This window comes from Rhinolophus sinicus, linkage group LG03 (genome assembly GCF_036562045.2).
Source record: "Rhinolophus sinicus isolate RSC01 linkage group LG03, ASM3656204v1, whole genome shotgun sequence".
Classification (NCBI taxonomy): domain Eukaryota; kingdom Metazoa; phylum Chordata; class Mammalia; order Chiroptera; family Rhinolophidae; genus Rhinolophus; species Rhinolophus sinicus.
This window is the reverse complement of record NC_133753.1, coordinates 137,072,800-137,088,644: the sequence shown is the minus strand read 5'-3', so window position 1 is coordinate 137,088,644 and position 15,845 is coordinate 137,072,800. Positions and strand designations below refer to the sequence as shown.

The following is a 15,845-nucleotide window of genomic DNA, read 5'->3' as shown; positions in this document are numbered from 1 at the left end:
ATCCCTGTGATTTTTTTGTAACTACGTACCAACTTTTAGATCTTAATCCCTTCACCTTTTCCTCACAGGCCCCCTACCCCTCTCATATGGCAACCATCAGTTTGTTCTTTGTATCTATGAGTTTCTTTTTTTTGTTTGTTTGTTTGTTTTTTTTAAGATTCCATATGTAAGTGAAATCATACCGTACTTTTTATCTGACTTATTTCAGATAATACCTTCTAGATCCATCCATGTTGTCACAAATGGTAACATTTCATTCTTTTTTTAATGTCTGAGGAGTATTCCATTGTATGTATGTACCACATCTTCTTTATGCAGTCGTCTGTCCATGGACACTTAGATTGCTTCCAATCTGGGCTATTGTAAATAATGCTGCAGTGAACATGGGAGTACGTATATCTTTTTGAATTAGTGTTTTGGATTTCCTCAGATAAATCCTCAGATGTGGAATTGCTGGGTCATAAGGTAGTTCTATTTTTAATTTTTTAAGGAACCTCCATACTGTTTTCCATAGTGGCTGAACTAATTTGCAATCCCACCAGCAGTACACTAGGGTTCCCTTTTCTCCACATCCTCGCCAACACTTGTTTGTTGATTTATTGATGATGGCCATTCCAACAGGTGTGAGGTGATACTTCATTGTGGTTTTAATTTGCATTTCTCTGATGATTAGTGACGTTGAGCATCTTTTCATATTTTTATCGGCCATCTGTATGTCCATTTGGGGAAATGTGTATTCAGGTCCTCTGCCCATTTTTTAATTAGAGTGTTAGTTTTTTCTTTTTTTGGTGTAAAGTTGCACAGATTCTTTATAAATTTTGGATAGTAACCCCTTATCAGATGTATCATTGACAAATATTTTCTCCCATTCGATAGGTTGTCATGTTTTGTTGATGGTTTCCTTTGCTATGCAAAAACTTTTTAGTTTGATGTAGTCTCATTTATTATTTTCTTTTCTTTCCCTTGTCCAAGATGTATCTAAAAAATATATGTATTACCCTGTTTCCCAAAAAAAAAGACCTAGCTGGACAATCAGCTCTAATGCATCTTTTGGAGCAAAAATTCATATAAGACCCAGTATTATATTGTATTATACCATATCATACCCGGTTTTATAGTAAAATAAGACCAGGTCTTATATTAATTTTTGCTCCAAAAGACATTAGAGCTGATTGTCCAGCTAGGTCTTATTTTCGGGGAAACACATAAACTAAAAATAATGTCAAAGAGTTTATTACCTATGAAGTATGCCACTTAAGTTTGCAAACTCATCCTAGAAAAAGTGCTACATACCTCATTGCTGTATATCATTATGGTCACCTTTAAAGTACTTCCCTTGGGAATCTATGCACCACTGCTAATGCCTAGTCCGCCCTTCAAAGCAATTTTGGAACTTTTTTTCTGGAGTGGCCATCAGAGCTGTCGGGGTATTACCCTTGCTGTCTTGAATGGCATCAAAATATCATCCTTTCAATATTTCCTTTATCTTCGGGTAAAGAAAGAAGTCATCGGGGGCCAGATCAGGTGAATAGGGAGGGTGTTCCAACACAGTTATTTGTTTACTGGCTAAAAACTCCCGCACAGACTGCCGTGTGAGCTGGTGCATTGTCGTGATACAAGAGCCATGAATTGTTGGCGAAAAGCTCAGGTTGCCTAACTTTTTCACACAGTCTTTTCAGCACTTCCAAATAGTAGACTTGGTTAACTGTTTGTCCAGTTGGTACAAATTCATAATGAATAATCCTTCTGATATCAAAAAAAGTTAACATCGTTGCAACATGTTCACGAACTTAATTGTCAGACCTCATATGTTTTCGCCTAGGAGTTTTATGGTTTTGGTTTCCTCTAAGTTCATTAGCATCATTATAACCAGTGTTTTGAACTTTGTATCTGGTGCATTGCTTGTGTCCATTTTGTTTAGTTCTTTTTCTGGATTTTTATTTCATTTTTTCATTTGGGACATTATTTTTGGCTGCCTCTCCATGTTTGTTTCTGTGTTTTAGGTAATCTGCTACATATCCCAGTCTTGGCAGGGTGGCCTTATATAGTAGGTGCCCTGTATGGCTCAGTGGCACAGTCTCCCGGGTTACCTGAGCCAGGTGCTCCAGGGGTGTCCCTCATGTGGGTTGTGTGTGCCCTTCTGTTATAGTTGAGCCTTGATTGCTGTTCACCCATCAATGGGTGAGATTGACCCTCAGAGTGACTGGCTGTGAGGGGTGGCTGTGACTTCAACAGACAAGGAGTTGTGCTGGGGCAGGCTCCATGGAGCAAGATTTGCTTTAGCGGAGCTGTGATTCCTGCTGAGTTCATCCTTTGGATGTGTTTTTGGTGCTAATTACATGGTTTTCTATTGTGGCCACCAGGTGTGTTGGTTGTGGGGCCTCTTGGGAAGGGCTCTTGTGAAGGCCAATATCAGCTGCTGCCTGTGCCTGGGCAGGTGCACCTGGTAGGAGCAGCACAGTGATCTCTGTTTGGTAGCTGCCTATGCTGCAGTTGGAAGCACCTGGGAGAGGCTATGCTGGGAACTGAGGTAGGCTGCTAGTTAACAAGAGGTACCGGCACTCTAAGGCCAGCTGCTGCTTGTTTGGGGTTTGGGGAGTTTTTTGTAATTTCCGTAGTACAGGGAGGCCAGCTGCTTGTGAGGAAAAGCTTCTGAAAGAGATTCAGGCCCATGGCCAATTATGGTGGGTGGGGCAGTGTCTCAGGGAATCACCAGAGTGGAGCAAGTGGTGTTAGCCAGGTGAATGGAGTGTTCAGGTTTGGTTCTCACCTGCTACTGCAGGCTGGATTGGGGGAGGAGCTCAACAAAGGAGTGATGGTGACTGACAGCAGTTCTGTCTGTAAAAGAGCTGCCCCTCCAGCCCTCACCCTCAAGCCAGACAATTCAGTTCCTCTGGATATGTCCCTGGTGCTTTTCAAGCTTCTGTCCCTTTACTGGCACTTAGAGCAAGTGTTTGTGAAGTGTAAGTTTATGTAAATGCTCTTAAGAAGATGCCTGGGTTTACACCAGCCCTCCATCTGACCCTGGCTGGGGAGCCTGTATGAGGCTGGGACCCTTCACTCCTCAGGGGGTACCGAAGCCCAGCTGTCCCTCTTAACCACCACATGTGGGTATGGGACCATCCTGTTTTGCATCTCCGCCCTTCCTATCAGTTTTGATATTGCTTCTGCTTTATATTCTTAGTTCTAGAACTTTTGTTCAGCTAGTCTTCATGTGTTTCTCCATGGCAGTTGTTCTGTAATTTAATTGTCATTTTGAGCTGTTGTGGGAAGAGACAAGTGCAGCATTTATGTACTCCTTTGTCTGAACTAGAACCCCAAGTCTCTTAACCCAAACCTCAGGTCAATCTGCCTATATGTCCAGTTTTAAAAACATATTAACCTATTACATTTATTTTGCTAATTTTATTGGATTTTTTAAATTATTTTTTTCTTCCAGTGTTTATAGTTACTGACTTATCATGTAATACACAACTTTTTTATCTTGTTTGTTTTTGTTTAATTTTGGCTCTTTTAGTAGCCTATTAATTGGTCTTTCTTATTCTTTATCATTCCACTGTATAATCCATTCTCTCATGCAGAGTATTAATAGAGAATTTATAACATTGAATAGATTACATGCGAAATAATCATTCCAGTCCTTTATCATTTTCTGTTCATGCTTATATTTATGCATTTCCATGTTTTTGGAGAACTTGAGGATTTTTAAAGAAGAGATTTGAGGCTCTTGATGTTTTTTGTTGTTTGTTTGACCATTTAAAATTATACCCCATCCCCCACTTGCTATAGTAGGGTGGATACAAACTTCTAAAGAAATCCTTATGCATTCTGTTTTCTTACATTTTCCCTTTTCTTCACCTTTCCTCCTTCTCTGCAGTGTTAGAATTCATGGGTATTGTCAGGGAAAGGGGTCTAATTTATTTTTTCCTATCAACTCAAGACTAATCACTGCAAGTTAAATACACATGTGCCCATTAAAAAAAAAAAACAAAAACAAAAAATCAGTTTTCCAAAGATGCAATCCTATTGTGGGAAGAGATCTTTAACATTAATTGGTAAGCATGGTGATAAAATCCCATAATTGTTTATCCATATATCATCAATCTATTTTTTGTGGTTTAAAATTACGTAGGTGAATCTTATTGGTATAGGAATCATCATTTGCATGAATAAAATCCACAGAGGAAATAGTCTATAGAAATAAATTTCATAGGGTTTAGCAATAACTATATTTACTTTTGTTTTCCACAGATTTTTCTTCCCAGGAATTAGAGATTTTCATTTGTTCCTTTTCCTCCTCCTGGCTTCAAATGTTTATTGCAGAGGCAGTCTTTAAAAAGTTGTGTTTACAGAGTTCCATCAGTATTTATTCTGAGCCACTCTCTCTTGAGAAAATGGTAAGCACCACTCAATTCTAGTTCTTTAAATTTTCAAAAAGTGTATTTTTCTACTTCAAAAACATGGAGTAATGAGTGAATAGAAAAAATTACTTGAGAGTAATAAAGGATTGATAACAGAAAAATAATACAAGAATCTTTGTTTCCTAATCACTTGCCACAGTACGTACGATTATTATTTTGAAAACACCTAGATCCAAAAAAAATTCAACATAGTATTTAATGGTATTTATAAAACAAAATTACTAATGATACCAAAAGTTACTATCTTTTATTCTATAGATCCACTCATTTCCGCTACATTTGATCCATGGTTTTCCAGTTTTATCTTGGCTGTCTTTAACTATCATTAATATCTGATATCTCAAGCAGCTTTTTTAACAAATGATAAATATGTTTGTTAATTAGATTGGGCAAATACTGTTTTTGCAACAATCCTTGTCTTTAACGACTTTTGCACTCCTTATTCTGTTTATTCCAGACTTGTTGAAGGAAGGTACTACTGAAATGGAAATGACAAAATACCAGTTGTACATAAATCACAAATATTTAAAATATGCAAGTTGAATATAAGACTATCAAAAGAGCTTTTCTAAATAAGCATAACAGTGGAATTTGAAAAAAATATTTTGAAGAAGGCATTTTTCTTCTTGTGCATGTCCTGTTGACTTAATGGCATGGAACTATCAGCTTTCTTAATATTTTAGCATGTTTAAATGAGATAGGGTAGCATTCAATGATGAAACCAAGAAAAAATAATTAAATTTAATGGTGAAATGAATTAGGTAATTTATTTTTACTGCTTTCCAGGTTTTTGTAGTTGAGAAAGCAATATAATGTTATTTTCCAACAGGTATATTCCTATTTGCCAGCTTTGGGGAAAACTGGTATGCATGGGACTGGAAAGATGAAGATACCAAAGAAAATAGCACAGCGACCTTGCCTTGAATCTCAGAGGGCCTTACTGATGCTCAATGGTGCTAAACAGAAACAAGTTGAAGGACTGCCAGAGTTACCGTTAAGTGATGCTTATAAACCAACTAGCTTTGTTTTTAGAGTACAGCTCTTTTTCTGACACATTTCTTAAACTTTATGGTTATCTGTGATGCTTTTTGAATTATACTAATTAGAAAACTCAGTCTTCTGTAAGTACGTATGCTCAACATTTTTGCTTTCTTTGATCCATTGTACATGCTTTCTTTCTGTTAAGGTGAAGTACTTTCCAAACTGTTCATCAGATTATTGTTCCACACAATTTTTGCCATGTGTTATAAATTATTTGCTTTATTCTCTCTGCAAAACATAGTTTACTTAGTCTCTTTCTCTACCTGACATTCCATATTCAAAAATTTTTCAGTAGGCAGTTGGGGTGTAAAGTTAATAAGATGAAAATGAATGCATTAAAATTTGTTTCTGTACAATTGAAATACATATAAAAATAGAAAGCGGTAAAGATTTGAATGAATAAGGGGGCTTAAAAGATGAAAGGTTTTTTAAAATACCTGATGCATACTGCCATGCCTTGGTAAAAAACAAGCTTCCATCATTTCTTACTTTATTTTCAGAGAGCTGAACCTTGCTAAATGTTCCTCATCACTAAAAAGATTGAAAAAGAAGTCAGAAGGAGAATTGTCATGTTCTAAGGAGAATTGCCCCTCTTTAGTTACAAAGATGAATTTCCACAAGACTAATTTAAAAGGTATTCCAAGTATCTAAGTTAATTTATGCTAGGAACTTTTCATGGATGTGGTCAGTATTTGCAAGTTTTACACTGTCCCTCATGAATACTTGTACTTAAATACTGAAGTAGGTCCAGAAAATACCTTTCTGGGTAGCATATTATTTTTTAAACTCATTTATTCAAAGGAAGTGATTGTTTAATACCTAGTAAAATAGAGTACACACTAAATACAGTGTGTAGCTCATATTGCACTCTTTCCAGACTTGCCCACCTTACTTTTCTATTCCATCTCAACCCATGCTACTTAGGATCAGTGTTTTTGATTTAAAAGTATAATTCAGTCTTCATCTCTTTCAGTCCTAGACATTTTGTGAACAAAGAATGAAGAGTAGGCTATGTTACATAGCTGTGTTAAGCATATGGACTCTTTTCTTCCAGGCATTGAGCCCAGACTATGAAATGTGTTTGGCTTTTGGTTCTAACTATACTGGAACCTAAGTACCTAAAGGATGGAGTAAAAAGAATAGTGTTGTAATAATTCACTCCAGCACCTTTTACTTAGGCACCTCTTAACTCACAAGTAGAAGCTACCTTTTAAGAGTCTATATCTCTTAAAAAGTAAAATTGTTGAGTGTCTTGTTGATGAGCTATATCATGTTTTTAATACAAATATTATCATTATTAGTGAAGCTCTTAGAAACTTTCAACACAATATAAGTTCATACTTGCTTATCATAAATTCAAAATAACTACCCATTTGGTCAAAATATGAAAAGAATGTATTAAATGAGAGCTCAGATATTAACTTCACCAAACAATGTCCTTTTTCTTTGTTTATTGTGTCAGAATGTAAAATGAATATGAATGACTTTAGGCTGAACAGCAGAAAGAACTGGGAGGGAGGAAGGAATTGAAAACTAGAGGAGGAAAACTTCAAAAGGTTTTCAATGCAATGTAAAAGAAATGTTTTGGTAGAAATTACAGAGATAATCTGTAAAACAGAACCTAAAAATGTGCTTAGTATTTTACAGCAAGAAAAAAACTTTATTCAGTATTTCATTTGTTTTCTAATCAATCACTTAAGTTTTTTTAATTTCCCTTGTATCAGATTATCACTTACAGCTTCTTAGTTATCACAGAGATAGACAATTTTAGCCAGCAGACATTAATGCATCCCTCCTAGAAAAAAACTTAGCCATTCTATTTGTCACTCTTGTTCAGCTTTAAATGGTACTAGGGTTTTTTGGGTTTTTTTGGTGTTTTTTTTCGTGTGTGTGTGTGTGTGTGTGTGTGTGTGTGTGTGTGTGTGTGTGTGTTTATATTAAGATTCCCCCATTTCTCCTTCTCTGTGCTGCTGTAGCCAAGCCAGACAGCCTATTGAGAAGCAGCAAACCATCTGTTAATGGATTTGAAGTTCTGAATTATACTTGAGTGTGTAGAGGCACTCGTGCTTAGCCAGAAACATTCATTTGAATTAAGCTATAAATGCTGTATAAAAAAGAGCCATACATTTAACGTAGGTTCATGAATAAATTTAAGAGAGGGCAATTGCACTCTAAACTTTTATTGCTGCAAAACCCAGTATTTTTGGTGTTCTCTGATCATCTGGGGGTTTTATAGCGGGATTGAAGCTTTAAACCTTGAACTAGAGGGAGACAATGCCTGTGTTAAACCTTTTGCAGTAGAATTTCATTGCTGAATTGCTGATAGAACAGAAGCTCTATGGTTTGGTGGGGTTCCCCCCCCCCTTTTTTTTAGTACAAGAGATGTTTAAACCAGTCAAAAGGAAAACTCAATAAATAATTTTCTGGCTTGGGGCCAGATCTCCTAGTTCATGCCCTTTGATTATTTTCTTTAGTTGATATCTTGTCTTCTCTGGAATAATCTATTAATATTTTATGGCAGGAGAAACACCCCTCCATAGAGCTTGCATAAATAACCAAGTGGAGAGATTGATTCTTCTTCTCTCTTTGCCAGGAATAGACATCAATGTTAAAGGTAAGTTCTGAATCTTTGTGGTCTAATCCATTGTCTTAATATTTGTGATGTTAAACAGTTAAGTGTTTATACTCAGAAAAATCTTTTAAATGTATTTGACTAACATATCTTTAAATTATTGCCAGTAGCGAAACCAAGAAATTCTTCATATATTGGTTTCTAGCTAATAGTGCAGAAATAATTTTTGGTGTCCATATTTTGATCAAATCCCAACATCAATGTTTTAAAATTAATTTTTCTTATAGTTATAAATATGATTATGCCCTAGATAATTTTTGTTAAAGCATTCTATTTGTATATGAAGCACCTAGGAAGTCACACTGGTAAGGAAAGTAGAATATTAATACTTCACTACCAAAAGTCCTACTTTTGCTGTTTTAAAACTTGTCTTGATTTCTAATTTAGACAATGCTGGCTGGACGCCTTTGCATGAAGCCTGTAACTATGGTAACACAGTGTGTGTCCAGGAAATTTTGCAACGTTGTCCAGAGGTAGATCTGCTCACTCAAGTGGACGGGGTGACTCCTTTGCATGATGCACTGTCAAACGGACATGTAGAAATTGGCAAGCTGCTACTCCAGCATGGTGGTGAGTGCGTTTATGCTAAACGGGTTTTGATAAATTATCCAGTTTTTTGATGAATCCCTCAGAGGTAGATAGCATTTTATATACACGTATTTAAGATCTGTAAGGAAAGATGCCTTTATTTTATATTAATGAAAAGTAAAGATAAAAAGTCTCCTAGAATATAAGCACCTTTTATTTAGGAGGGATAAAAAAGCCTTTTTATAATATGTATTTATTTATTTATTGTATTATTAAGCCTGTTTAGTTTTGTGTGTGAGAATGTATTTTGAATTGAGTGTGTTGGTTTTAAATATTAATACTTTTACTTAAAGTATGTAATGTCTTTGTGAAACAGCCCTTTCTGAAAGCTTATTAATAAATGGATATAAATGTTCAATTGTGATTACTTGGATTTTTCATTCTTGTTTCATTTCCTGTATGTAACTGCTAACTCGGTTAATCTTCTTTATGAGTCATTTCTTTACAGACTATAAAAGAAGGTACCCTAGAATATCTCTTCTTCATTCACATTTTGCAGTCAATTAAGTTAAAGTGGGAGGATTTTCAAGTGGTGGTAACTGTTGTGTAGGGGTTTTGTCATAGAGGTAACTTGAGCTTAATATTCACCTGCTTTTTCTGCTGATTTCTTTCTCTCTGCTTTCAGGAACCCATCCCCATGTTTTTCAGTGACATTCTTCTTATATTTGAACTGAAAACTAATAAATTTTACATCAAAATAGTCAAAACTGACTTGCGTTTTAAAAGAAAAACAAAGGAAAACTGATAAGTAGCTTATAATGCAGAAATGAAGATTTGTATAAATTTTCTGTTAGCTTTTTTTTGTACCAATATTAACTCGAAATAGAAAATTATTTTATCCCATATTTAAAGCTATTGATTCTGCATGAAAATAAAAGTATATTTTTTTTAGATTTCTTTTTACTATATATCTCTCTCTCTCTCTCTCTCTAAGAAAGGCTGTGTAATGGTAACTTAAGATGTTTAGTTATTTACAGTCTTCTCCTGCCCCCTAAAGGCCTTACTGTGTCTGTTGTACTGATACCATTTCATAATACATTTTTCAGTTCTACATTTTTTATTATTATATGTTTACTGAAACAATGTTTTGTCTCCTAAGTGCTTTATTTTTCTATTCAACCATGTATCAGACATTCCAAGCCAATATTCAGCTTTGCTTCAAGTTGTCTCAGTGATATAAAAGACATTATTACATTAAGTCCAACTCTTTAGAAGACAATGGCATTATAGCAACCAATGTGAATTTTTCTAGGGTCCTTGGTGAAGATGAGTCAGTCCCTTGTCCTAAGAGAGGAAATCTACTTCTTGCATTTATCAAGATCCTTTAGCAATCATACAGATTTATCTTTGCCTTAGTCACATTCTGGATCTGGAGCTGTCAAATGATTTGGTTCCATCATTGTAGGAACTATGTTAGCTCTTCATTGTGAGTCACTTAGTCTTGAGAGCAATAATCTTAAGGATTTATTTGATTCTACAACCTTTGTTTACTTTTAGTAACTTGTGTCTGTGAATCTTTTTTTTAACAGGAGTAACTTGGAGCATTATTTTAGCAATACCAACATAATGAAAAGAAACCTAATGTTGATTGAGAGTTTTTTTTCATATATCGTCAGTGATTGATCTTTTACATTCAATACATTTTATATTTAGACCACTACACATGTCTGATCAGATTCGTCATTAAGCTTCAGCAGCTGTAACCTATTCTCCCTGTCTGATAATGTGATCTATGTTGTATGGTAGGACTTTCTGATCATGTCTACGAGTACTAAAACCTTTCTATTCCTGATAACATTTTTATGGCACAATGCATAAATAATTATAGGACTTGACAGAGGTACAGATACTTCTGTACTTTGCTGTGAGACCACATACTGAGTTATTGTTGTTTTGCTTCTCCATCATCATCCTTTACTACCTAGAGGATAAACTCTTATCTTCAGTAGTTTCTAAGTAGGCCGTTAGATGGGTTTAGCTACAATAGATGGATGAATTCTGAGTTTGACCCAGACCAGTTAACATTTTAGTTTTTGTGTTCTGTTTGGGCAAGGTCGCCTGTTGTCAATGGAAGGGGGCACTACTTTCTCTTCTTGGTGATATTGTGGGATACCTTTGAGACTCTTATGCAGAATTTCAGACGAATATGTTTTGTTAAATTCTTCTGTTAACACTGAAATTTTTATTTCAAGATAACAGCGTGTGAAGTTTCATAAGAGTTTTATGTTTTTTATTTATAATCATCTGTATTATTGAACCAAGGCATGTACTTTTAGGCAACTCTCATTAGGCAGTTTACTAGAATTTTGGTGTTTTTAAATGCCCCTTTATCGGGCAGTCAATATGTATAGCCAGTTGCTGATGTCAACATGAATTAGTACAAAATATGATTGTAAACAGAGCCCTGGATGCTTTAGAAAAACAGAGAGAAAACAGCTGTTAAGCTGCAAAAGTAAAAATGTTTTACTATTAACATTCTGCATTCTCTTTTTCACAGGCCCAGTGCTTTTACAGCAGAGGAACTCTAAGGGGGAATTGCCCTTGGATTATGTGTTATCGTCTCAGATCAAGGAAGAACTATTTGCTATTACAAAAATAGAAGATACAGTGGAGAACTTTCATGCACAAACAGAGAAACAGTTTTACCACCAGCAACTTGAGTTTGGCTCGTTTTTACTTAGTAGGATGTTGCTAAATTTTTGTTCAATTTTTGATTTATCTTCAGAGTTCCTCTTAGCTTTCAAAGGGTTAACTCATTTAAATGAGCTGCTTATGGCTTGTAAGAATTACAAGGAAACCACCAGTGCTCATACTGACTGGTTATTGGACCTTTATGCTAGAAATATCAAGACATTGCTAAAGCTCCCAAGTATTCTTAAGGAACTGCCTGAGAGCTTAAAAGTGTGTCCTGGAGTACACACTGAGGCCTTATTGGTGAAACTGGAAATCATGTGTCGGTCAGTCACAGAGTTTTCATGATGATGCCAAAAAATAGGAATCAGCCCTCTAAACCTGATCAGCTTGCTTTAACATTATATGTACTTCATAGCTTATTAACAAATATTGATTTGGTTTTATTTATTGACAGAATTTGCAGCCTTGCTAAATTTTAAAAGCACCTCTGCAAAACTAATATAGGCTTTTCTGTCTTTTTCCAGTATAGAATTTGTCTCAAAAGGAAAAAAAAAAAATGTTTTGTTTGGTATACACTAATTTGTTTAATCTTTATCATTATTTTTTTTCTGAAAGTGGTATTTATTTATATTGTATATGTAAAATTTGTTAATTTAAATATTTTATTCAAATCAAAATGTAATGTCCTCTATTCTAACTGTTCTAGATCTTAGAATCATGGCAAGGACATTCATGCAAGTGTGCACCTATAAACATGTAGCTCCCTGTTTCTTCTCTGAAGGATGTGGACTAAAATACTGTTTTGTGTGTTTCTAAAATAAACATTTTTAAAATTGTGTGTTTCTAAAATAAACATTTCTAAAATTTACAATAATAATATTCTTTTGGTTTTTAAATGCAGTGAATGTGCAAAGTTTGACAATATGATCCCTTGATCTATTTTATTACAGCAGTTCACATACAAAGTGTGTTTCTACTCTTATGTAACCAGTATTCTGTAAGTGAAAGCATTCTCTATAATAAGTTTTATTAAATATTAAGATTATCAGTAGCAACTAAGTAATAGATTTGAATTGATCTAAAATCTTAATGTACAGTATGAATTTACAAAGTACTAACATTTCAATTTGCAGTTTTTTTCCCCTAATAGCAGTTTATAAAAGAAAGGGTGTGGATAATCATCACTTTTGAAATTGGAGTTGCTTAACTAGTGGGAATAAGTTACATTGTGATACAGCTGGAAAAGAAACATTAAAACTTCCATTTAGCTTTTATGTAACTAAAGTGATGATCTCACAGCAATTAATCTGCTAAAGAAGCACACTTTAGTTTTATCTTAGAAATAGATCTTTTAACAAGATACAGATGCTGAGTGTTTTATTACTTGGTTTATAATCTAAACTGAAAACTGCAATATTAGTATATCAGCTCTGAACAAAAATTAAGGGGTTTTTCTCTATATTTTTAAATCAGTAATTTTTTACATATAAGAAACATTAGTTATTTCTGTTAGCCTTCAAATACGACATCATACAAATTCTTTTTAATTTTTACTTAATTTGTCAAAGTACCAGAGAACATGATGAGAGGAGACTATCTAAAGAACATTAAAATTCTCAGAGTAAAGTGCTTCCACAGATGATGGGCAGAACATTTTTATTCCTAAGAGTAGCCACTTCATTGTTAAGGCATCTGGAATAATGTTTGCTTAGTAAACTAATATAAACTTGAAAACAGAGACTTTGACATCAGAAATACATAGTTTCAAATCCTTGTCTAATTTCTTTTTAAATTGCAAGGCAAGTTCCTTTCTAAGCTTTGGTTTTCTTACCTGTCAAATGGCTGTAACACCAGGTATCTGTGTCGTAATGGAATTAAGTTAGCCTGTCATCTTATATGGCACTAATAAATGTTACTTCCTTGCTAGTTCTTAACCCCTTTTTTCATTATAATGAATCATTTAAGTTATAAAGCAAGATAGTAATTCTTAAGTTGATAATTGTAAGTTAATGAAATAATGAACATCATAACTTAAGGTTTTGTACTGCTAAAAAAAGTTTTTAAATGTTCATAAGAAATATTCATTTAGTTGCAATTAGTATTTATTTTTCATAACTGTTCTATCTGCCAACTTCCATAGGCCATGATGAATGAGGTTTTAAACACTCAAATGTCATCGAGGTCTCTGCCTTTAACAAGATAAGTATCAATTGCATTTTGCACTTTTTCAGAAATACAACTTGGCGAACAATGTACTGCAGCGTAGTTAGCAATACGAATACATGTATATGAATTTAAATCTTTAACCAGAAACTTTATTTCCAATATGATTTCTTATATTTTACTTTAGAAAACGTTAATTGCCTCAAATCTATCTTAGAGATAAAGGAAGTGGAAATTTTAATAAATAAAACTCATTGTCTATTTGAATCCTGGCTTTTTAGTTGTAGATGTCTCAAAGCGGTAGCAGCTGAAAACAAGGCCAAGTAATGCTATTCTTCATTGTACTCTCCCAGATTTAACATCAGTTCAATGGAATTGTTTTTTTTAAATACTCATAAAAGCCCTTATTACAATGTAAATAAAGCTTGGAAGGAGATTTCTGAGCTGTTACGATTCAACTTTCCTTATACATAATCCCCACAAATATTTGGAATATGAAAGATTTAGAATGTTCACTGATAGCTCCTTAGTTAGGAAAGGTGCCTGTGGAGTTAGAGTTTTCTATATTGTTAGTACTTAATTTCTCTACGCAGAAAAAAGTGGTTGAAGTATATACATTTTCTGTAATTTTATTAACTCCAAGATGACCAGAAAAAGATTTATCCTTGTAGAAATCAAATGTGAACTTAATGAGTCTTTTGAATTCATCGTTTCTTGAACACCTTTATGTATGAGGTGGTGTGCTTGATGGGCTGACTACAATAAAAGAGGAAAGGTTACAATCCAGGAAGGTAAACTAGCCTTAAATATTGTTAGTTTTATTGTCTTCTATGTAAGCTGTTGAAAAAATTAGTTTTAGTTTTGTGTTTCTAAAATTTACAGTAATTTATGCTTTTACTTTTTAAAAGTGAATATTACAAAGTTCTGATAGTTTAATCCTTTCATCAGTACAATTTTACCGATTTTACTTTATAGAGTGAATAGAATGTGGTTGTACTTTTGCATCTTGATGAACTAGTGCTCATTCCTAGGTAGTAAACAAAACGCATTAATGCTAGGATACTTTAAATGCCAGGAAATGTTTGCCATCTTGTTTATGCTGTTATAGAAAGTTAAATGAGTAACTCCACATGAAAAACTTATTTGTGGAATGTGCAATCCATGTGCCTTTACCCACTTTTCCAGTTAAGTGATGAACTTGATGAGAGCCTGTCACTGTTTCTCCTTAATCAGTAGGAAGGTCATCTTTGAGTGACACAAGGCACTCTTTCCCTCAGGCATTTATCACGCAGCTTCCACGCCAGTTGCACCTTCTCTGACGTGCAACTTGCAGAATTCAGAATAATCATTGTTTTTATAACAAATGTGGATTGAGTTAGAAAGGTCAGTGATGGTATTATTGAAATTAGGCTCTCCCTGTTGATGTCAAAACTGGAGACAATGCAGTGGTTAACTATTTCTTGTAAATCAAATTATGTTTTCCAGAAATGTTCCCTTGGAAGTTAAAAAGAATTGCGGTGGGAGTATATACTTTGGTGGTTATTTGCTCTGATGTAGAATTATAGATTATTAGACTATAAATTAATTAGAAAGGCTGTGGTATTGTTTTATTTGGTTCCAAACATACATCTTTCAAGGTACTGCAAATCCTACTAAAAGAAGACCTTTTCAGAGAAAACAAATTTAGGATATTTTTTACATCATTGGTCATTAGATGTTTAAAAAAGAGTTTTCTCTCTTAAGTAAATTCTAATCTTCAGGAACACCCAAAATATATTTAATCACGCTTCCTACTTAATGAAAGTACCAAGCAAAAAGGACCTATAAACATCTTTGTTTCTTGAGATACATGAACTTGTGATTTGTTAGAAGAGGGAAAAGCATTCTATTATTTGAAAAAGAAGCTTGTTAATAACATTTACCAATCATAAACGCAAGTGAGTAGCTTTTTATCACAGAGGAATCTGCTGTTTGGGACTACTTTACTATAAGCAAGATTATATGTGTATTTGATATATGAATATTTTCCAATATTTTGTATATTTGAATTCAGTATTATAGGTTGATTTCTTTTTTAAGTATAGCTATATAGTTTTAGTTATAAATACATTGTACTATTTTTTAAAAACCCTTGAAATATAACCTTCAGCACTAGATAAAGTGATTGATTTTCTTATTATTCTGTCTTTGTATTGTTGAATATATATACATATATATATTTTTTTTTCATTTTTAAAGCAAATGTAGTGAACTATTTTTCTGGGTTTTTAAACTACTTACTGAGTTAAGATCCAACAGGATTAAGTCAGCAAAACCAGTGATCAGTTATTATCATAACAATACTTCTAATAAAATAAGTATATAAT

General features: G+C 33.9%; 1 protein-coding gene across 3 annotated transcripts in view; it reads left to right on the top strand.

Annotated features, from left to right (window-relative positions):
* The window catches only part of SLF1 (SMC5-SMC6 complex localization factor 1), a 62,325-nt gene extending 50,173 nt beyond the window's left edge, over window positions 1-12,152 (top strand). For all 3 annotated transcript variants that reach the window (XM_019711755.2, XM_074328713.1, XM_074328712.1), the window contains 6 exons: window positions 4,252-4,397; window positions 5,251-5,414; window positions 5,963-6,096; window positions 7,984-8,076; window positions 8,482-8,664; window positions 11,180-12,152. In XM_019711755.2, coding sequence (XP_019567314.2) covers window positions 4,252-4,397; window positions 5,251-5,414; window positions 5,963-6,096; window positions 7,984-8,076; window positions 8,482-8,664; window positions 11,180-11,661 — 1,202 coding nt within the window. In that variant the 3' untranslated portion in view covers window positions 11,662-12,152. The remainder of the gene's footprint in view (window positions 1-4,251; window positions 4,398-5,250; window positions 5,415-5,962; window positions 6,097-7,983; window positions 8,077-8,481; window positions 8,665-11,179) is intronic.
* Window positions 12,153-15,845: the final 3,693 nt, after the last annotated feature.